This window comes from Salminus brasiliensis, chromosome 24, assembly GCF_030463535.1.
Source record: "Salminus brasiliensis chromosome 24, fSalBra1.hap2, whole genome shotgun sequence".
In the NCBI taxonomy this organism is placed as follows: Eukaryota; Metazoa; Chordata; class Actinopteri; order Characiformes; family Bryconidae; genus Salminus; species Salminus brasiliensis.
The window spans coordinates 19,692,648-19,716,877 of NC_132901.1; the positions used below are offsets into that span (position 1 = coordinate 19,692,648).

General features: G+C 40.3%; 1 protein-coding gene across 15 annotated transcripts in view; it reads left to right on the forward strand.

Moving 5' to 3' along the window:
- Window positions 1-24,230, forward strand: part of LOC140546486 (neurexin-2-like) — an 819,352-nt gene that overhangs the window by 496,499 nt on the left and 298,623 nt on the right. For all 15 annotated transcript variants that reach the window (XM_072669790.1, XM_072669800.1, XM_072669797.1 and 12 more), the window contains one exon: window positions 4,778-4,897. In XM_072669790.1, the coding sequence (XP_072525891.1) occupies window positions 4,778-4,897 (120 nt within the window). The remainder of the gene's footprint in view (window positions 1-4,777; window positions 4,898-24,230) is intronic.

The window sequence follows — 24,230 nt, forward strand, 5'->3', positions numbered from 1 at the left end:
AACCTATTCAGACGTCGACAGTCAGACGTTCATTGCTATCTTGGCAGTGAATTGCCAACACAGGCGCATGCAGCCTAATGCACGTACACCCCCGCTCTGCACCATTAAAACAGCAATCCGCCAAAGCCAGATCACACCTGGCTCTTAAAGGGACTGGCAAGTGTAAGAAAGTGGAATGGAGTCACAAGACTCATCTCGGATGATGTCTGGAGAGTAAATGATTTTACACAAACAGAAAAAAAGAAAATACAAGTTGGAGGCATGGGCTTTCCAAAGATCTAACCCCATGCCTTCAGTACATGGCTCAGCAGCGAGGCTGGCGCATAGCTCGTGATGATGTTGTGTTTCATTCTCAAATGCCCTTGTGTCAGCAAAAAGCACCTAACTGCACAAAATGGTCTCCGTGTACAATAACCACAAATAAGCGAACCTCCATTTTAACCTTAATGTTACCAACTCATCTAGAGTGCCCTTTCCTTCGGCTAAAAGTCATCAATCTTTCCTTCCCTGTAACATTGGAAATGAGGCCTGGCCAGAAACATTCCAGACAAGCATATCATCCATATTCTCCCTGCACTGTATTTTCTAGCTATAAACTCAGGCTAATGTAACTTGCTAGAAGTGTGGTGTTTTTTTTTTTTTTTTTTTTTTGTTTTTTTGGGGAGGGGTCTTTATTTTATTTTTTTAAGCACCACAGCACTAATCTGCTGCACTCTGTTGTGATTTCCCAATGGAGTCCCATCTCATTTCAGTGTTACCCCTGTCTACCTCAGCCAAAACAACCCTATTACCTGCACATACACACCCTCCCCTCATCACCCCGTCGCTTTTTGTTTCAGAAAACATTACAATCAGATCGAGTGCTTAAGCGTCGCTCATGCTAATCATAGCATGCTGCATTTTGGATGGGTAACATTATTGGATTTTCTATTACTATAGTTTGTTTTGACATTAATGGCGCTCATCTGCAAATTTAATGGATGGCTTACAATTGTGTTGTCAGGCTGTATTATCCAGATTTTTTTTTTTTACCAGAATTGCTTCTGATGGCATTGGGTTAGGTACCTTATTTTCCTACTCCTGAAATACCTGCCAGATAATTTACAATCAGCAAAGCATTTCTGCAAACAGGGCCTAATTTGAAAAGCAGCAACCATGCATGACTTGCCCCCCTTCCACAGCTGATGTCAAATCAGCAGAAAAAACACATGGTTAAATTTGTACACGTATTTCATAGGATTAAAAACATTACTTCCATTGAATGGTTTTGTATGTCTGTGAGCCCAAATATAGGCATACTGATATTACAAAGATATTGTAAGTTAGGTAACACATTATTTTGTGATTATTATTATTATTATTATTATTATTATTATTATTATTATCATTAATTTAATGATTTGGGTTAAAAATTCATCATTTACATTATCATTTATAACTAATAATCAGTGCATATTTTATTGGAAGTAAAGAAATCTATCATCTTACAAGATACACCGCTAATAGAGATAAAAGTCAGATCAACTTTATTTCTATAGCATCTATAACACACAGAGAGAGACAGACAGGTGAGAGAGAAATGGCAGAAGAGGGTGGAAAGAGAAATCCGTGGGTGACGGAGCCATACCTGCCAGATGTTCCAGCCAGCTGTTGGTTGCAGGTAGAGGTGTCACAGGGAGTGTAAATTGAGCATAAAGACACCAAGATGTCTCTCTCTCCATCTCTCTTTCTTTCTCTCTCTCTCTCTCTCTCTCTCTCTCTCTCTCTCTCTCTCTCTCTCTCTCTCCATCTCTCTCTCTCTCTCTCTCTCTCTCTCTTTCTCTCTCTCTCTCTCTCTCTCTCTCTCTCCATCTCTCTCTCTCTCTCTCTCTCTCTCTCTCTCTCTTTCTCTCTCTCTCTCTCTCTCTCTTGTTCATGCCATTACCAGATGGGAGTTTGTCTGTGCTTTTGTATCAAATATACAAATATACCCTGTTGACCTATTTGGAATGACATCACGGTCCTTTGATTATGCTAAAACTGACCTGTAGTTATTGCAGGAAAGAAAAGCATTGAGTGTAATTGATGCCCCCCAGACTCCTCGGATCATTAGCATATGATTGATGGCCCAGTCAGCTCTTCAGGCCATTAGAATAATAACCAATAAAATTAAACATCTCATTTGAGCGCCCCTTCTATAATGCAGCCAAATAAAATGACTGCGCATTAAATGAATTTTTCATTTGCATGAAGTCACAGTCGCCGTGTTTTTCCCACAGCTATATGCTACAGCAAACACTTTTCCCATTGTGCTTCGTTTGATGCATCTTAAAATGTGTGCTTTTTTCCCTTTTGCATTATCAAATTTACTCTTTACTACGTACAGTATATCATCTTTCATGCTACTGTAGAGTATGTTAACATATACAGTAATTAGACTGATTTGATTGAAATGTGCTGATGTGTGTCATTAGCAGTTGGTGTGCAGTTGTGTTTGTGTTCAAACACAATAAACAAACAAAAAAACAAACCAAACCCATGTCATTTCCATCCTTATGCTTCTTGAGAGACAATGAAAATGACTCCAAACACATTGTAATCTTAATATTAATATATGATTAGTTTCTCTCAGGAATTAGTTCTCTTTCTGAAGAAAGATCAAAGTTTTTTTTATTTTTTTATTTTTTTACTGCGGGAGAAAAGACATGTCATGGGGTTATATAAGGGACTGCAATATATAATTTATATATACTGTATAAATATAAAATAAAAGTTTGAAAGAAAGGGAAATGAACATTACATATATTAAGCTTTTCACAGAATATGTTGCAAAGGTTTATTGCCTTACATACTTTTAATAAGCCATGTATATGCTTTATATACACTTACAGCATTTAGCTGAAATCTAGCTCTTATCCAGAGTGACTTACAGGTTACTTGTATTACAGAGGCTGGCCAATGTTGTGTTAGGAGGTGGTAGGAGGAACCCCAGCCTCCTACTTGGTGTTGTAGCTCACTGTAGTGGTGTTTTCTGTTGCGCCAGACCAACCATACATATCCCACAGTTGTGTAAAGTAGCTTTGATAAAATATGAACAAAGATGTTTTTATGTGTTTAATTAGCAGTGCATACTAGGATTAGTTGCCAAAGAAACAAATTGAAAATGTATAAACATCAAAATCAGCAGCTGAGAAAGCTTGATCACACTGGTAACTGAAACATTTTTTTTTACTTATATTTCTGTAATATTACACTATTAAATCCATAAAGAACCATGTAGAAAGAGATATTTGAGTGTGAAGACCCTTTCGAAAGACCCTTCACTCGATGAGAAGGTGTTTTTTACCCATATAAAGGTTCACTCACACATCTCCATTACAAACATGGTTCGTAAAGGAACTAAAAGTGGTCCTTCTATGATAAAGCTCAAAGAACCATTTGAAACACCTCTATTTTTAAGTGTATGAGAAATGAATTAATATAAATGATAAATTAATAATAAGATATAGTGACTAGTATTATGCCAGCTAATATGCTAGCTAATATGGCTGGAATTAGCCACTAGGTACGAAAGATCCCACCCACATTGTAATTCTTTAGCATTCTGCTGTCCACTGTTTTCTCGAAAACCAGAATCTTTGAGTTATGCAGCCTTTATATAACATTCTGCTCTCCTGTCAAAGCCATTACTAGGCACAGATCTCCCAGTGTATCCAGTGCAGCTCATATTTAATATAAAGTCAATATGTCGGCTCCATATGATGGCTGGGAACAGGACTGCAAGGGTTGGCTTTTATTTAACATCAAACAGTGATGGGGCACATTGATCGTCCCTCATTTCTGTTAATGCAATAACAGCTTTCATGTGCAGTGCAAAGCAGTAAGCAGTCTGTCAACACTCCAATAGCTGCTGAATAATTTTACAGAATAATTTTAGCGTGGGTCCTAACAGATGTCTCCCCCATGTGTTAATGAGAAGCCAGGCGTGTCCATTGTGTTCTTTGTCTCTATTTGTGTTAGATTGTGTGTGGGTGTGTGTGTGTGTGTGTGTGTGTATGAGAATGTTTTCAGAGCTAAGCATGTGTGTGCTGTCTGAGGTATGGGGTTTGAATTCTAAAGAAATTAAAGTGTGTATGTGTGTTTTTTAAAGATGTATTACAAGACTGTTCACCACCCTGTTATTCTGCATTTGAATGTCTGGTAGAGTTGTTTAGCGTACTACTCGGCTAATACTCAGCAAGCTTCCTTGGTTTCCCCTAAACTTGCCTTTGAATGGTGCTTTAAGGTGCACGTTTTTTTTTTTGTCACTGTACAGTGTACACTGTACCTGTTCAGCTAGCGTGAAGTTGTAGCCTTAAACCCTTGCTTTCATAGTAGGAGTGGCCAGTGCGTTAAGCCTCTTGCCAGCTAGTGAGCTGAGTTTATGTAACTGGTGAAAGTGTTATTATATAAATATACAGTCAAGACTTTGAGGTTTTTGGGGTTGAGGAATTGGCCTGTTTTACACCTCCTTTACTTACGTGGGTTCTCCTTTTTTTTTTAAGACAGACCCTTTGTTTGTGGTTAGCCATATGTCCACTTCCATGTACTGAACTCTCATTATACTGCAATGCTAAGCTAACCACAGTGTTCCATTCTAGGGCACCTTTAATTTCTCTTGAGGGCTTAGAAATGTTGCTAAATTAATCTGTGAATAAATAAATTGCTAATGTAAACAATAGTGATGTATATCATGGATGCCTTATAATTGCTAATTGTACTGAAGTATCTGTATATGTACTTTTGTACATGTTTGTAGGACCCAGTACCACCTGCACGGAGGACTCCTGCCATAATCAGGGAGTGTGTCTGCAGCAATGGGAGGGCTTCTCATGCGACTGCACCATGACGTCCTACGGAGGCTCATACTGCAGCGATCGTGAGTACACGCCTTTTCTCATCTGCTTCTGCTCAGTTTGCGCCCAGTTCGGCCTCCTGCTACATGCTCTGCCTGGTGGACTTGGTTGGCAGTCAGTGTAGGTTAGGTTGAAGCACCGGTCTGGGTTTTGCTCGTGGATATACACTGAATAATAGACAGTTTGTCTTTCAGTTTGCTGGTGACAAGAAGGTTTACCTTTTATCATTGTCAAAGGGCTGCAGAACGTTTGGCTAGGTATTGGACAGTCTGTCCAATCTTACCAAGATTAGTTTCCATGCAGTTTAAGCGTCATTTGCTTTGGCTTTAAGTGCTTTGTTTGCTGTTTCTCTATCGCCTCCCTAGTGGCCACTTTTCCCCTTGTGGCTTCCACATGTCAGACATTCAGAAGAAATCCACAAGCAACACAAAAATTTCCCACTGCTCCAGTGAAACACGTCAAGTATCCTGTCGTGTCCCGTTTTTTTCCCCTTTGTTCCCCTCTGGAACATGTGTTTGCATTTTGTCATGCTTTGGCTAATTTCAACAGATTCACACTGCATCCAGTGTCATTATTAATGGACGCCATGCTGTGCTTTTAGGCCCCCCTCTAGCCTGTATCACAGTCTGTTCTTTAACAGCACAGCAGTGCATCCAACTACAGAGTGGTATAATTCCGGCTATGTGTTAAGAGGCAATCGGGCAACATGCTAGCATGCTGAAGCCCACAGGAGGGCAAGAGTGGCCAGAGCAAATGACGTTGAGAGAAGGAGTGAAAAATAGATGGAAGGTAGAAACATTGAATTGGATTGTTGGTCGTATTTGAAGCTTGGACCACACTGAATGACACTGATAACATTAAAGCACTGAATTTATAGAGTTGGCATGTGGTAATTTGGATAGTAAGACTACCTACTATCCAAATTACCACATGACATTGGGCCTCTTTCACCAAAAGCTTCCTAAGAATTAAGGTAAATTTGTGGTAAAAAATAAATAAATAAATAAATAAATTCTACATCCAATTCAAGATGTTTTATAGAGCAGAATTGAACTGATTTGAATGAAGCAATTTTAGTGCGTACCTTTTCTCAGTGTTCTCTCAGTGTTTAAAATCAGGAATAGTGAAGTGAGATTAGCAGGCCTCGTTGGGTTGCCTGCTAAAGTGTTCTGCAGGCTGTAGCAGTAGACAGAAGGACAGACGGAGGAAAACAGAAAGATTTAGCTTCACTTTCGGTTGGGGAATTGTGGAGAGCTGATGTGTAGTGGCTTCTGCGGTGGGTATTTTCTCACTTCTTAACTGGCTGATTTATTGTGATGATTAATTGGTTTTCAGTTATCTCCCTGCTGGTATTTCAGACTTAATCAGGAGATAATTGAAAGCTAGAACACATACACACACACACACACACACGTACATGCACAGTTGCGTGACCTTGTCTATCAGATTTGTGAATGTTCTCACAAGCTAGTTAAGAAGCGAGATAGACCAGTCACCTCCTAATGTTCTGCTGCTTTTATCTCAGGGCTTCCTGTTGTGGGTTTTGAGCTGAGAGTTTCTTGTTGTTTACATAAATCTAACAGTTGCTGGTGGTGTTGCCTGACAGGTGTTGGTTGGATGAATGATACAGGACATCAAACATGGACCGGAGTAATGAAGCAGTTTGTCCTTGTTCGGACAGGACAGGTTTTACATGGGGAGCTGGAGTAATGTAATTTCACTACAGGAGGCCTGTAAAATTGATGACCGATTTATACTGCATAAGATATCTTAGCATAAATTACTGAGATGGGAGTGGCTACTTGCTTTACACACTGCCGTCGCCTGAAAGAAAAAAAAAAGAGAACCAAGTTTATAACCCACTTATAGTAATAACAGCAAATAGCAACAAATAACAGCTACATGTTCATAACTCATATGTAGGGATTAGGCTACGCTACACAATGACTTACCTAAAGCTGTCAGAAGCATCACACCTCTCAGGAGTCCTCTGACTCATCTTCTGGATTTGAGCAGATTCTGAGGTTTTCCATAGACTTGAATGATCCAAAGTGTCTATACCATGCGTGATGAAAGTAAATGCCTCCTCGAGCATCTTTATACTGGAGAACAAACACGAAAACTTCATTTTTCACAGGATATGACAGAATATTTACCTATGTGTCGAGTCGCACACAATTAATATTATGTAATATTGTGTAATACTGGTTTTTTTATGACTCGTTACACAGAAGGTCAAAGGCACTGCAGTCTTTACTGGAAGTCTGTAAAAATGGCTGACATGGCGCATTTGGACTGGACTAAAATTGCTAAGAATCTCTGGTAATAATTACATTACCCCACCTCTCCACGTCAAACTAATTTACTTTACTTTTATTCTCTTGTTTTGCTGTAAATTGTTTGTAAAATTGGCGTCATTATTAGAGGTTTTTAGGTGTTTTCTTGAGTTTAGATTAAGTTGATGATACCAGGCAGCGGTTTCATGGTGGCATTGAGAAGACAGAACCATTGAGTAAAACAGAGAGTAAATAGAAGCACAGAAGCACAGAAGATTTTCCCCCAAATTAAAAATCTGAAACTGCCACAATCCCATAACCCCTTAAACTGCAGGTTGCATACAAGGACCACGCCATGGAGGGCTTTGAGGTGCCCCCCATGGCTGAAGTAAATAGCAGGGGAGAGGGGAGAATAAGGGGTGGTGATGAGCGCGATGTTGTTGAACGTGACAATGAAATAAGAGTGAAGGGTTTATATAGGAGGTAGAAGGAGGAGTTAGGGCGTGGTCCATCTCTCAAAATGCAGTTATGATTTAACTCTACTTATTATTCAGTTATTGATGCAAAGACTTATTATTCCAACAGCTGTTAACTATGAAACTAATGTGAGAGAATGGAGGAGGAGTGTAGTATAAGGCATGCAGAGTCCTTGTGGTCTCTCAAATGAAGCTGATTTGACATGTTTTCTAATTGCTCTCTGGTTTGCTCCTTCAATGCATGACTTGCATGCTCTTGTTGTTCTTCTGTGTTGGTGTTGGTGTTGATGATGATGTTGACAATGGTTTCATGCTGTTCTCTGAACCCTTGAACATCTAAAGATCTTCAAGAAGGAATCTGCGGTTGCGATACTTGAACAGCTGTCAGCTTTCCTCACTTTTCTCAACTTTGCTTGGAACGTCTTGGACATTTTCGATTGGTTCTTCTTTCGTTCACTCCTCGTTGTCCTCGTTTGTTCCTCCAAGCTCTCCAGATTTCCTCACTTTTCGACGTGAAGAAGACTTTTAAAGTACTATCGACCGCTTTGCTGATTGCTTCGCTCAGCTTTCTTTCTGGAAATGAAGCTAAATCTTTACTTAAACTTCCACCGCAAGCACTATTTCTCCCACGCTCTGCAACACTTTCTTACAATAGCTGTATGGTTCCTTCACAGCTCTTGTGGCAAATGGTAAGTTGGAATGAATAGGATGCTCCTTAGAGCAAAGCAGAATTGATGCTGTAGATGATCAGCACACAATTCATTGGCATGTCTTGGAGTCCGTGTTGTTAAAGAGGTGGTAATTCTGCGGAGAACCGCCTTTGTGCCGATTGTAGACCATAGACTCTACAGTGCGGCTTTATGCTGCCCTTGAAAGTTATTGAGTGCCTGTGCATTGAATTATGTGACAAGCTTGGAGTGCACACCCATGCGCACCAACACACACACACACACACTCTTGCACACATGCAGTACAATCATACTTTCATTAAATTTAAAAACTGCCAGTATGGAACGGAATAAAGTAATAGGAGTGTTTGTGTGTGTATGAGCGAGAAAGAGAGAGAGAGAGTGAGTGAGTGTGCTCCACACACTATCACTGCTTCCAGATGGCTGACTATAAATGAGCCCCTTTACTTGAAAGAGTAGTCCCCATCTCTCTCTCTCTTTCTCTCTCTCTCAGCAAATGCAAAATAAACACACACACACACACATACACACACACACACACACACTAATAAAATGCAAAAATGCAACACACTTTCACTTTATGCAGAAATGTCTTCAGTATTACAAATGTTTTCTCAATAATCATTAGATGCTTAATAAAAAAATACCCAACCACACACACACACACAAACAGTACACACACACACACACACACAAACGCATGTACACATGAGTGCCACAAATAGCCCACTCAGACGTGCTACATCCTCATATTTTTTGAAGGTGAATAAAAGTGTTGAACTCTTGGATTAAATGTCTTCAGAAATGTGTGTAGAGAGAGAGAGAGAGAGAGAGAGAGAGAGAGCTGCTGAAACAGTGAGCCTGTTTACACCTGGTATTAAGATGCGGTTCATATCTGGACTGTTAGGATCTGGGTCTACTTTGGTCAGATCCTGTTTACACTTTTCACTTTTAAACACATTAGAAGCAGAGTCCAGTTATTGGTTGAGTCAAGTTCACATGATCACCAGATGCATGCTGGGTTGGGGTTGCAGTCTTCATGGTGTGTGTGTATATATATATATATATATATATTAGACTGCTTTGGATTAGACTAGGTTTTTAAAAAAGAGGATACTGGGGACATCCAGCATCCAGCAGTGTATCCAGCATAGTTAGGATGCCATGGCGGGGGGGTTTCAAGTTGTAGAGCCCTGGCAGTGTGTACATGTGAGGGTGGAAATACTTCTCCAACCATGAAACTACAGTATGATAATGTACATTAATACATACACAGTTACTCAGCCTTAATAGTCTATATGACCTGATAATCCCCTTTCAGCTCAACACACATTTTAGGCCTACTTGTGCCACGACATCCTATGGTGCAGACCTGTGTGTCCCCAATGAAAATGAAAAATAAATAAATGAAAAATATGGTCACCTTAGCATTTGGATCACAATTTAATATGATGATGATCAGCACACATTCAACCAGGTGTGTCCCGGCTAGTCAGAATATTATGCCCACCTACCTATAAAAGTGGGACCAACCACCCCTAGGCTTGGATGACACTAGCGATGGATGACATTGTGGCATGAACTGTATTAGGGTCACAGAAGGTGTTCATTATAGAGGTTAACCAGTTCCCATGGGGCACCACTGTTATGCCGTTGGGAAGCACTTAGTGTGTGAGGTGTCCATTCTCGCTTCACCTTCACTATGGTGGCTCTAGAACATCCCACATGGTTAAAGGTTAGCGGTTTCCACCCTGCGCCACATACTGTATATTCACAACTTCACAGGAGAAGGCAAAAATTCTCTTCACTTTCAATGCAAGTCAAAGTAGAAAGATGCTGATTTTGAGCATTTTTATTGGTCCATTCATCGTGAGATTTGGACTCCGTGTAGAGAACAGCTGCCAGATTCACATTACATCAAAAAGTGAGGGAGAAGATTTGGAAAAGGAAAAATGGGTTATGGATGACAGCATCCCGATATATTTACATATGTGTGTGTGTGTGTGTGTGTGTGTGTGTGTGTGCGCATGTGTTGACTCAGCCCTGCACAGACTGTTCCTAAACACCTTCTATTTTCTATCTGTTCTTCAAATCTGCACACACACACACACACACACACACACACACACACACACACACAATTATTCTTGCAGCTAGGTAGAATATTATTATTCAGCTAAAGTCCTGTTTGAGCGACGTGTCAATTTGCTTTGAACGCAGTGTGAGGCACCGACTCATCTGCAAGTAAAACAGAAACACACACACACACACACACACACACACACACACACACACACACACACACACACACACACACACAGGATTGTTTCTAAATAAGAATGTGCCTGCATTGTTATTCATCCCTCCTGTTCTTTATCTCTCCCTCCATCACTCCACTGCACGCTCTGTCCGGTTCCGTCCCTCGTTCCCTCTGAATGTCACATTCAATCCTTTTCCTCTTTCTGCACTTTTTCAATCTCATCCTTCCCTTTGTTCATCTTTCTCTTCCCTGAGGTGTCAGGAGGGAGGCTGTCAGGCAGGCAGGGCTGTATGAGTATGTGTGTGTGTGTGTGTGTGTGTGAGTGTGTTGTTGAAATAAAAAGGTAGCTGTGCTGTAGTGTGCTCTCATGCATAACAACACAGTGTCTGCAGCAGGTCCATCCGAGGCCTCTGTTTTCCTCCTCTTTGTTGTTTTCTTCTTCTTCTTCTTTTTTTTTTTTTTTTTTTTCAGTCGCCTCCCATTTCTTGTCTCCTTTCAATTTGGGAGAAGTTCAGACTCATTAGCAGTGTGGTGATGTGCTCATAACTTCTTCTCCTTCATTTCAATTCTGAGGCAGCGCCACGAGGAACCTTTTAGGGCTCTCCTCAGTGGAGCTTCATCCGCCGAGTCAGCTGCTAACGTCAGTACAAACAAGTCTGCGGTGGTACATTATCCGGTTTAGTAGACCACAGAGAGAGAGGGAGCCAGTGAGATATCCAATGAGTAATGAGTGAATGAAGGGGTGCGTATGAGGAGAGAAAAGAGAGATATAAAAACTTAAAGAAAGGACAAAAGGTCGAGGGACAGAGAGAGAGAGAGAGGGAGGGAGGGAGCTGTCTGCAGGTAAGCAGCATGTTGCGCTGAGGCAGGTAGTTCAGTAGGCACCACAGATTTTCTTCTGCATGCTGCGTTCCTCAAATTTTTAAGCTGTCCTTGTCAGGTTTCTCTCACCATGTGTCATTGGAAAAATCCCCAAGACTGTATTGTATAACTTACAACAACAATGTGGAGTAATTGTACTGTAAACAAATGAATAATAATAATTATGAAATATTTGTTATTATTTTAAGCCGGTACTTTCTCTTCTGATGTGAGTTTGGTTTCAGTTTGGTAGTCAACTACCAAATAGTCTTGTTTGTTTTCGGAAGGAAAAAAATGTCGGAGAGAAGATGGTAAAAAACTCTAGCTTTTAGCCTAGCACCCACTCACTTCTCTAGGTTTGGCTTTCTCAAATCTTACCTGTAAAACAGTAAGCTGGTACTTTCCTCTCTGATGTGTGTTAAGCTCCACTTTGTTTTCAAAAGGAGCAGACAATGAAAATAAGAGCCACTTTCAGCCTACGGTTTTATCCTAGCACAGGTCCCTGTTCACTCTCCTATTTTTTATTTGTCACATGCCGAGTTTGAGCTTCTCTTCTGAGGATGCTGGCACAGGAAAAGCTGCCGTCTCAAGGCCTGGCTCGTGTAGAAACCTGTATTCTCATAACTAACAGAATCTGGAGGTGATGAGCTGCTCCTAAACTCACTGTCACGCTTTATTTGTTCCACCAGCTTTGACTAAGCCTTCCTTTAGTAGGCTGGGAGTATGTAAACGGTGGAGGCTCAAATATAACAAGTCAGGACTGTGATGTAACAGTTTGGGGTTTTGGAATTGGCCCGTTTTCCAGCTCTGTTCAGAAGCCCAGCTTGTTTCTGCTGGATTTCTTTTATGGGAAGACCTACAGTGTTTGGGGCTCACTGTTTGCCACTTCCATGCACTAAACTCTCATTATTCAGCTATAACAATATTAATACTGATCTCCATTCTAGAGCATTTTCATAAAAACACAATTCCTAAAGCTGGCCAAACTGGACAATCGACCGGACATTTTTACTAGTATACGTCAGCTTTGTAGCTCCAACAGGTCATTATTGGTCCACATCAGAGTGACCACTTCTTTCAGCATTCGAGAGAGAGAGAGAGAGAGAGGGGCTCACTTTGTAGCAGGAGCCCAAATGACTCCTTCCATAATTATTAAACTGATTGCTTTTGAAGCGTAACACGTATTAAAGAGCAATTAATGTCAAATGTAATTGCTTCTGGTCCTCTGTCTTCTCCTTCAGTCGTTATCATGGCTCCCCCAGTTCATTCTGCACGAGAGGGAAGTAGCGAGGGCGGTAGAGAGAGGAACAGAGGCCGGAAAAGAGCGGCGAGTAAGAGAGAAAGGGGAAAATAGGATGAAGAATGCCAGTGCGAAAGCATTATACATGCAGCGCCACTTTACAATCCTGTATTATGGGAGGAAATTGTGTTGTTGATGGTTGGTTTTGAAATTTTGGCTTCAAACGCCTTCAAACATCGCATTAGCAGCAGCCCCTTTCTCCCTCGCTCTCTCTCTCTCTCTCTCTCTCTCTCTCTCTCTCTCTCTCTCTTTCTGTTCTAGTGTGTGTTTAAGTGTGTGTGTGTGTGTGTGTGTGTGTAGATGTGTGTTAACACTCAGTTCAATTCTGACCAGATTGAAAGCAGCTCCCACATTCTTAATGCGTTGGGACGTTAAAAGCCATCAAATTGTCCAGAATCAAGAACACTTAAGCAATAAAAGGCTGTTTCACTTCAGCACTGTTGGTTTTTCTCCCTTCTCTCTCTCTCTCTCCCCCTCTCTCTCTCTCCCTCTCTCTCCCATTCATTCTGGCTCTCTGTCAAAGTGAGTTCTTTCTCCATCTCTTTACCCTCACAGTAGTTGATGTATGCATTTTCTCTCTCAGACATTTCATATGCATAACTATAATTTATCCCTTCCAAAAATGAAAAAGGCATTATTTTGATGTAGTGGTAATTCTCTAAAGCATTTTGGAGGGTGCTGTTGCGTGCACTGGGAGTAAGTGTATGTTTTCTTGTGTGTGTTTTCGCACCACCATGTCTGATACAGTAATAAAAACACTCAGACGACACTCTTGTCTCTGGAGCACAGACTGGATTGCTGTTATTGTAGCATTATTGGAGTATTTTAACCCAGCTAGATTTTTAATCTCTTAGTTTGGAACAGCACAATGTTTTGTTCTTAGAATGATCAATCTGCCAAGTTTTCTAGATGTTCCTGATTTTTTTTATTTTTTTTATTATTTTTTTATTTTTACATTTATTCACTTGGTTTATAATAACACTTTTGGCCTGCTGGTGGTCCAAAGCTGTGGGATTAAGGGGTTAATTCAGGCTTTTTGCATTTGGTAGGCATATTTCAAAAAGTAATGCAAGCTCACCATTTTATCATTTCTTAATTATCAGAATAAATTAAAATGTTCAAATAAATGCTTCAAGTTTGGAAAATGTATCACTTTTCATTCATTCAAATTCATGGAATATTATTTATGTTTTGTGCTGTATTTCATTACTGTATTTTTAGTTTTAGGAACGTTACTTCAGAAGTTTTTTGTCTAATTGGAAATACTGTTTAAGAAAGGTTCTAATAACCTTGTGGTGCAAACCATCATTACATTACATGTCTTTAGAACATTCCCGGAAAGTTATATCGGAAACATCACAGGCTAACCTTCCTGGGGCCTTTTTAGAAACATTGCTGAACATTCCTATGAATGTTGTTCATATGTTGTTATTTGATGTATAAATATGAAGGTATGTGAATTTAGGGCTATGCTCAGATTTTGTATTAATTTGCAAATGTGAATTAGTTCATACTTGCATGAACAGTGTGAACAGAAAACACTGAATGGGACATTTTCAGCTCCGATCTGGCTCACTTTCATATGTGGTACTGAAATCTGATCAGTTTTCGGACACGGTCTCAGTGTGAATAGCCAAATCTAAATTTATGCAAAAAAAAATAAATGAATGTGCATTGGAATAAACCTCTCTAAATTCCTGTTACTATGGTTACATGCTTGTATTGCAGTGTGAACAGTACATAACAGCATGGGCCATGTTAGTGTCTGTCAAACAGACAAATCAGAATTTGTACAAAATGTACTTCTCTCAGAACTTGCGTGTGAGATTAGACCTTGTAGGGACAGCATCATCAGGACTCCTGTTAATGTGTTTACTCTGTGGTTTTTATTTAGTGTGAAGGTAGTCTGTGTGAGTTGGATAAATGTGTCAGGATGCATGTTTTTTTCTGAATACTAATCAGTTCAGCGGTGTGAACTAATTCAGACTAACGTCAAATACAGTCAAATACCTCAGATGTGGGCCACTTTCACCTTCTGTGTGAACACAGTCTAGACGTTTAAATCCTGAAAGTTTACTTCGAAACCCTCAACCAATCAGTGTTCTCTCACACAGCTGTATGATCAGTCTCATCTACGCCTGAGATTTTCCTTAAATATCCAGTATTTTTCCTCAGCTGAATTTGAAGGGATTTTTTTTACATTGCTTGAAGAATGAAAGCGCTAGAAGTGTCGTCCAGGTTTTTCCTGGAGAGCATGCGTCCTTCTTGTTGGCTTTAGTCCAGGAGTGTAAGAGTAAGAGTAGAGAACTGTGACCACCTGTTCAAGCCTGCCTTGTGGAAAATCTCCATGTGGAAATGTTGATCAGTTGATTGGCTGAAATGTTAGCATTTCTTAGATGAAGCCAAACCAAGTCTGCTGTATCTGCAGCTGGTTCTCCTATGTTGTTGTTGGAACAAAAGAGGAGGCCTCACCTAAACACCTTGGTGACCACACCCTCTTTCCTTCTCCTTCGATGTGAAGCTTGCATTGTGCGTTGCTAGTGGTGCTGCCATCTGCGGTGTAGTATGAAAGCTGCATATTATGACACACATTATGTGCATGTGTTTGTTGCAAAGTCTCAATCAGTCCAGGGACCACACACACACATATACACACACACATACACACACACACGCACTGACAGACAGCAATGCATGAGGGAATACGCTCTCTGGCAGACTGTAATAAAAGATTCCTTTAGTGTCCTTTTTTTATTCCGAGCCAAATGCAACGGTCTGTCAGCTAGACACACACAATGTGACAAAGTCAACACAGTGTCCTGGTCACTCAGCTGTCTGGACACACACACACACACACACATCCAGTGCAGTGAGCGCTGGCTTCATCAGAACACTATTACACGGCAAAGTAGACACAAACTGTACACACCAATGAATGCATTTATGAACTCTGATAGATTCTGCTCAGCTCTCTCACTGTGTGTGTGTGTGTGTGTGTGTGTGTGTATGAGAGAGAGAGAGAGAGAGAGAGAGAGAGGTCACTGGAAGAACATTCTCATTTCCCCAGCTCAAATTTAACATGGATTTTTGTCTTTTTCTGTATTGACATCGCTTCACAGTGTAGCTGGGAGAGAGATCCAGTGAGAGAGGTGGAGGTGCAGAAAAGTATAGAGAGAGGGAGATGGTGGACAAGAGATATACAGAGAGAAGAGCAAGAGAGATAGAAAGAGATAGAGAGAGAGAGAGAGAGAGAGAGAGAGAGAGAGAGAGAGAGATGTCGCAACAGTGTGTGAGAGAAGAAATGCATGTTCAGATCTTTTATGGTCATCCTCGATTAATCTTCCTGAGTGTAAACTGTCAGTTTAAATAGTGCCAAAATCCCCACAGCCTCTTTATTCTCCTCGTCTTGCTGCATTCGCGTGTGTGACACCGCTGCAGTAATGATAGCATATCTCTCCTAACAGCCCAACAGCAGATTACAGGAACAGCAACATTCACTCATTCATCTGTTAATACACACATCCATCCATCCAGTAGCGCTTTCCAGGTTCTTCTGTTCTTTTGCTTTCTTGTTCTCTCTCTCTCTATTTTCTCGTCCTTTTCTCTTTCTTGTCATTACTCATCTGCCTCCCTCTTTCTGTCCCTTTCTCTTTCTCATGTCCCCCCGAATCCCCCCTCTCTAAAGGCTGTAATATAAGGGAATAACTCTTGGTGATGGCTTGTGAATAAAACCTAATAGCCTGGTTTGCTCAGGTGTGGCTGTTTCTCTTCTTATTCCTCTTCACCTCTTTTTCTTCTCGCCCACTTCTCTTATTCCTCTTATCTGCTTCCTCTTAATCACGTTTATTCTCATCTTCCTGTTCATCTCTTCTGCATTTTCAGCCTTTTATCTTTCTTTTTTTCTTCCTTTTATTCTTACCCCTTCTTTCTTTCTTCCTTTTGTCTTCTTTTCTTTCTTTCTTCCTTTTATCTTTCTTTCCTCCTTTGTTGTTTTCTTTCACATTTCTTTCTTTCTTTTCTTTCTTTCTTACTTTCTTTCTTCCTTTCTTTCTTCCTTATGTTTCTTTCTTACTTTTATCTTTTTCTTTCTTTTTTCTTTCTTGCTTTTATTCTTTCTTTCTTTCTTTCTTTCTTTCTTTTATCTTTCTTTCCTCCTTTGTTGTTTTCTTTCACATTTCTTTCTTTCTTTTATTTGTTTCTTTCTTTCTTTCTTGTATCCTTTTTATTTCTTTCTTTTTTCTTCCTTTTATCTTCTTTCTTCCTTTCTTTCTTTCTTTCTTTCTTATGTTTCTTTCTTTCTTTTATTTTTATCTTGTTCTTTCTTTCTTTTATCTTTTTCTTTCTTTTTTTCTTTCTTGCTTTTATTCTTTCTTTTTTCTTCCTTTTATCCTTTTTCTTCCTTCCTTTCTTCCTTTCTTTCTTATGTTTTTATTATTATTATTATTATTATTATTATTATTATTTCTTTGTTTTGGATTCCTCTCCTCCTCTCCCTCCTTTTTCTCCAGACATGCTTTAAATCACCCTCATGAATTCCCTGAGTGGTTCTGCATTAATGCTTTTCCCACCGCATCAGTGACTTACAATCTTATCTGTAAAGTAGAAATCAGCACTGCTGTGTGTATGTGTGTGTGTGTGTGTGTGTGTGTGTGTGTGTGTGAAGCCCACAGTGAGCTTACATTAAACGCACTGGAGCTGCCCGTCACGTTTTAATAGATTTATCTTCTTGCTCTCTTGGAGTTTCCAGTGTTTCTTCTCCGGGGTTGAGCTGACGAGAGAGTCTTGAGCTTGTAATGCAATCTTCCCCTCCACAGCTGAAGAAGAGAGCAGCTTTGTGTTACAGCTGCATTTTCTCTCTCTTTTGTTTTCACTAGTGCTTTAGGTTTCAGCAGCACAGGTCGGGTTTGTCGTCTCTGTGTTAATTGGATTGAGCTGGCGTGATGTTTCTCTCGTAGGCTAGGGGATGAGGTGTTCAGCCTCTCACAGTTCATTTGCACACTTTCGTGCTGTCTACTCATACATATAATAAGAAAATCTCTCTCTCTCTAAAAAAAAAATAAAATTTCTGGCACTGGATGAAAATGTTGCATTTCAGAATGTATGGTTCCGCTGCAAAAATCTGGAAATGCTCTAATCATTTATACCAGTAGTGTATCTGCTATAGTGTAGAAGTGTATAAGTACGATGATATCAATATCAATATTTGCTCTTCGTTCCTCTCTTCTCCTTTTCTCTTCTCTTCTCATAACTTCTTTTCTCTTTTTTATATTTTCTTGTATTCTCTTCTCATCCTTTATTATTTTGTCTTAATTTTTATTGCTCTCTCCTCTTCTCCTCTCTTCTCTTCTCTTCTCCTCTTTTCTCTTCTCTTCTCTTCTCCTCTTCTTTTCTCCTTTCTTCTCTTCTCCTCTCTTCTCTTCTCCTCTCTTGTCTTCTCTTCTCTTGTCTCTTCTCTTCTCTTGTCTCTTCTCTTCTCTTCTCTTCTCCTCTCTTCTTTTTAGGTCTCTTCTCTTCTCTTCTCTTCTCCTCTCTTCTCTTGTCTCTTCTCCTCTCCTCTCTTCTCTTCTCTTGTCTCTTCTCTTCTATTATCTTCTCTTCTCTTGTCTCTTCTCTTGTCCTCTCTTCTCTTCTCTTCTCTTGTCTCTTCTCCTCTCTTCTCTTTTCTTCTCTTCAATTATCTTCTCTTCTCTTGTCTCTTCTCTTGTCCTCTCTTCTCTTCTTGTCTCTTCTCTTCTCTTCTCCTCTCTTCTCTTCTCTTTTCCTCTCCTCTCCTCTCTCCTCTTGTCTATTCTGTTCTCCTCTCTTCTCTTCTCTCTTCTCTTCTCCTCTCTTCTCTTCTCTCTTCTCTTCTCCTCTCTTCTCTTGTCTCTTCTCTTCTCCTCTCTTCTCTTCTCTTGTCTCCACTCTTCTCCTCTTCTCTCTTCTCTTCTCCTCTCTTCTCTTCTCTTCTCTCTTCTCTTCTTCTCTCTTCTCCTCTCTTCTCTTCTCTTGTCTCCACTCTTCTCCTCTTCTCTCTTCTCTTCTCTTCTCTTCTCCTCTCTTCTCTTGTCTCCACTCTTCTCATCTCTTCTCTTCTCCTCTCTTCTCTTCTCTTGTCTCTTCTCTTCTCTCTTCTCCTCTCTTCTCTTGTCTCTTCTCCTCTCTTCTCTTCTCTTCTCTTCTCTTCTCTTCTCTTCTTCTTTTCTCATCTTTTTCCTTGTTTTCTTAATTCCCTTCTCCTCCTTTTAACTCTATTCTTCTTTTCTCTTCTTTACTTTCCATCTTCTCTTAATTGTTTTTCCTCTATTTTTATCTTCTTTTATTCTTTCGTCTTCTGTCCTCTTCTGTCCTCCTCTGTTCTCCTTTCTTCTCCTTCTTCTTTTGATTCATCTTCTCGTTTCTCCTCTTTTCTCATTTTCATCTTCTCTCTCTTTCTCTTCTCTTTTCTTCTCTTCCCTGTTCTTCACTTCTTTTCTCCTTTTTATCACCCCCTCTTTTCTTTCTCACCTTCTCTGCATGCATGAAAAGGGCAGGCCTGACAGTAGTGCCACATGTCAGTGTCCATTTGCCTAGGTAATATGGTCTTTGAGGAGAGGGCCTTGTGGCATTGATCTGTGCTGCTGTTTTCTGGGACAGACTAATGACACTGAGCAGCAGGGAAATCATACATACACAGAAGACCAGCCCATCATAAAAATGGGCTCTGATTGGCCTAAATCAATCTGTAAAGGTCTCCTTCAAGGACAAAGGCAGAAAAAATTGACTCTCTATTGAATTGCGGCGATTTGTGTGGAGCGATAAAGCAAATTACAGTGTTTTTCCGAAGCTTGAGCCTGAATACAAGTTATATAATTTGATTGATGGTTCACGACGGTTCACAATAATCTCTCTACGCTTCTCGCGCTCTCTCGCGCTCTCACTCTGGCTTGCTTCCTCTCTCACTCACTCTCTTTCTCCCTCTCTCACTTGGCGTTGTCGAGTGGGTGGTGGGGATTCTCAGTCAGTTCAGGTCATCTGAAAAAATCGTAGGATGTGAGAATGAGTAAGAGAGAGCTCTCTTACTCGCGCTTTCTCTCTTTCTGTTTCTCATTCTGTGTTCTGTCTATCTCCCTTTTTGTGATGCTGTTTTGAATCTCATAGATTCTCATGCATGAATGTTTTAGAGGTAGCTTAACAGTATTCTCTGTCTTGGCCTAAGACCAGCCACGTTCATCAAGATCAGCAGAGTTCACAAAGTCCTCCAAGACAAAGGAATCTTGGCTCTTATGTCCTTGAAAGAAGGAACAGATTCCTTGTTCAAAGTCAGAAAGAGCTTAAGGACTGTGATGGCTTTGCCTGCTAAATATTTAGTGAGTCTAATGAGGATACACTGTTGAGGTCCGTTTTCTTGAGAAGGATTGAGAAGATGTAAGGAATAATCCAATGTTATTGACTGGCACAGCTCACTACGACTGCTGGAAGTTATTTCAGACCTTATTTAGAGCTCTTTTTGATCGCGAATGAGGGTTTTGGAAAACAAAGGACATTAAAAAGTCAGAAATAGCTGCTACTTATTAATACTCATGATGAGTAGCCAGTTTACTCTCTGTTAGTGAACTCAGAGCTAGTCCTGAAGCAGCGTTGAACATATTACACTGTTCATATAGTCAGAACATCATATTGTATTCTACTCCCCAAATGAATATTTCATTTATTTATGCATGATTTATGCAAGGGAGGGGTGTGTATGCATAGTTTACACTCTTTGTGGAAATCAGATGATCTCTGTGATGAGGAGAAATGTAAACGAGGAATCCATAATGAAGAACAGTAATAAGACAAACAAATGAAAAACTAACAAACACAAAGTGCTGCATCAGCACTGAGGTCCTGGCTTCAGAGCAGGGATGCCCATGCTTTTTGTCTTGTTCGTGGTGGGTTGAGATAGTACTTAAGCACACACACACATACATAAAAAAAAAAAAAAAAAAAAAAAAAAAAAAAAAAATTATATATATATATATAAGTGTATGTTTTGGAAAATCACTGGAATAAAGGCTGAAAATGGGGCATCCCCTAAAACACAGAAGCTCAGAATGCCCAGAGCTACCCCCTCACTCAATTAAAAGACATATCACAGCTGTCCACTGAAAAACATGTATCTCCATTTTTGTCCATTTAGTTTTCTCTATCTTTTCTGGATGAATCTAAATTCTGGATGAGTGGACCAATAGAAACGCTCTAAAATTACATAGATGTTTAATTAATCAATGAATTAATTTATTTATTTATTTATTCATTTACCTTTTTTGACTTCCATTGAAAGTTTTTTTTCTTCTCCTATAATGTCGCCATTTTGGAGATACATGTTTTTCATTGGACAGCGACGATATACTGCATTTCTGAAAATGAAGGTGCTCCCAAGGTACTTTGAGTGATTCTATAGAAGACCCTGACTTTTGGTTCCATAAAGAACCAACAACGAAGAAGGTTTGAAGTAATCTTCACCATCATGGTTCTTAATGGAACCAAAAAAATAAATTCTCTAACAAGCATCTTGTAGCATCTTTACTTTTGTAAAGTGTGGTATAAAAACAGATTTTGGTGGTGGTGGAGGTTCCATCAAGAACCATATTTGAGCCATATTCATGCTAAACAACATGGTTTTCCTTGGAAACACAATCAGTTCTTTAATGGTATTGCTTAAAGAACCCTTTGTAGCACCTTTATTTTTAAGAGAGTAGTGTACTATGTTCTCGCACTGGTTGAGGTGGTGAGGATAGGACAGTTTTACGATCACCGAATCTGACATCCTTACAGGGCAACTCTGGGCATTCTGGGAAGCCATGGTTTAAAGGAAACCCCAATTTGCAGTCTTCATTCCAGTGGTGTTAACCCAAGTTCTACAGTTCTTCACACTTTGTATTTCTCTCTTTTTTCCTGTTTTTTTTTTTTTTTTACTCTCTTTTCTGTCATTACAGATAATGAAAGTGTTTACTTTTTTAGATAAATATGGGATGACATATGTCCTAGCCAGCACTACTTTACACTTTGTTAGGGAAAAGGGAGTTGAAAGAAACATGCAGAGAGCGAGAGCTATCCCTTTTGGCTTCATCCCATATTTAGCTCATTGATAATGAGGAGAGAAAGAGAGGGAAGGAAAACAAAAGGGAAATGGTGGGAGGAGGGAAGAAGGGAAGGAAAGAAAGTCAGTCGATCCTTAACGTGTTTCATAAGAACAGATTATGTGAGTGACTCCCAGTTCACAAAGAAAAGGGATGTTAAGGGAAAAACCCTTAAGGGACTTAAGCTTCCGGAAGCTTCTTTAAATTCCACTCGGCTCTCTGAAACGAGAACAGAGGGTGGCCGTGAATTTGTTCTGACCTTTCTCTCTAACACCGGTGGGGCGTCAGCCTCGGGGGGACGAAAGCACTAATCTTACTGCGCTCCCGGAATACCGATAAGCTGTCCTGTTAGTGGCCACGCTAGCCCATCCTCACACGCTTTCCTCAACGTGACTCTCCACAAATGCAATTATGCTGCCAGGGCTAATAACATGCTTCACAGTAGCACTGAAATCTGGTCTTTACGTGATTTTTAAGTGGGTAATTGCGGTAATAAACGGCGAATCGTTCCGTCTCTTTAAGTAGCGGATTTGTAGATGGACGAATGCGAAGAGATGCTCATAAAAGCCTAGTGTGATTGGTACTGCTGTGTGTGTGTGTGTGTGTGTGTGTGTGTGTGTGTGTGTGTGTGTGTTTGGGCTAGTTTTTTTTTTTCTTTTTTTTTACTGTGTGTGTAATTACTAAGTGTGTGACCATTTCCCAGTTTTTCCTACCCCCTCTGGGCATCTCAGCACAAATCTGGCAACCTACGGAGAGTCTGCCCTTCAAGTTTTACTTCAGCAATTAAGTTAATGTGTAATGAAGCTCATTCTCAGCCACACCATCAAAGGATGGAGCTAAAGTCACACCGCTGTGAAAGTCAGACCACAGGCTTTGAGAAGAGTTTCGCTGTTTTTCTGTCTTTCACTCTCAATCATTTCACTGCTGTTGTGTTTTCTGGCCTCCAGCCTTTTGCCCAGAGGAGCAGCAGAGTTCAGTATTTCTTTCTGCCTGTACTATCAGGCAGTACAGCTACAGCCCAGTGTTCCTCAGTTTTTCCTCACTTCACATTGTTTTATGATGAACTCAAACATATCCAGGGGAAAAGGGGAAAAATGCCTACGGAATGGATGCAGGTTTCCACAAGATGAAGTACACTGCTTGTTATTACTAAGACTATAACACATTTTTATTCAGACATGGGAGCCATAGTCACAATAAAACGTGACAGGGTGGTATGTAACGGGATGGTAAAATTGATCCTAAAACAGCTGCAGTTGTTTCTGTGGCCAAGTTCCTGACCTAGCACACATTTCAATATCACTTACATTTCATTTGTAGTGTAAAACATGTAAAGCAAACTGGATTTTGTGACGGGATGGTTGGTTGGGCTTGATGGATCATGGCTAACATGGAAAAGCAACAAATCAACAGTTTAAAAGAACGTCAGAACTCAAACGATGCCACTTCCTTATTGTAGTGTCATTTTAAACAATTGTACATTATTTATAGGCAAAACACATTAGCGTGACGGGGTGGAATGTCAAACTGAGGAGATTATATATATATATACATGTATATTGATATCCTGCTGAACGTCCCGAATCTGAGCAAAGCCTAGAGCCTAAACTCCTGATAGTTTCAGAGCATGTGTTATCTGTAGGGAGCTGGTGCTTGGTACTTGGGTCACTGTAGCAAGATTTGCGTAGTTTAGCATAGATAGCAGGATCTTTAATGAAGTCAGTGTGGGATCGGCTGTGGGATTAAATACTGGCTTGAGTCTTGGAAACACTCAGACTGCCTGCAAGGCAATGATGCTTCACAGTACAGACCATCAGGCAAACTCCTGCTGAGCCAGTCTAGACACCCGCTGTGGTAAGAAGTGGTGTGTGTGCGAGTGCATGTGCAAGAGAGTGAGTGTGTGTGTGTGTGTCCGTGTGTGCGCACGTCTGTAAGTATGCCTCGGACTCCCTGAGAGGAGAATTTGTAATGGAGGAGAAATGAAAGTGCTGAAGGATGTTTGCTTTGGTTCAGAGGAAGCCTTTCCCATGGTACTGAAATGTATCTCTCTCTCTCTCTCTCTCTCTTCTCTCTCTCTCTCGCCCTCTCACACACAAACACACACACACAGACTCATGTACACTAATCTTTTCTGATATCATGTGACTGAGGTATTAAAAGCCAAATGTTGGATAGAGATGTGTGTGAAGAACTTAAGGGTGTTGTTTTGGGCAGGTGTGAATACAGTCATCACACTGAAACTATAACAAATAAACCGCCCATGAGAGGAGGTGGTCTCCGTCCAGCCTCCGTACAAACTCTGGAGAGGTTTGTTTGTGGTGAGAACATGATCTGACCTCCAACTCAAATACCAGGTGCACTCCACAGATTTGAGCTAAACAGCTACCATAGCCAGGTACTGCCCAGATAAT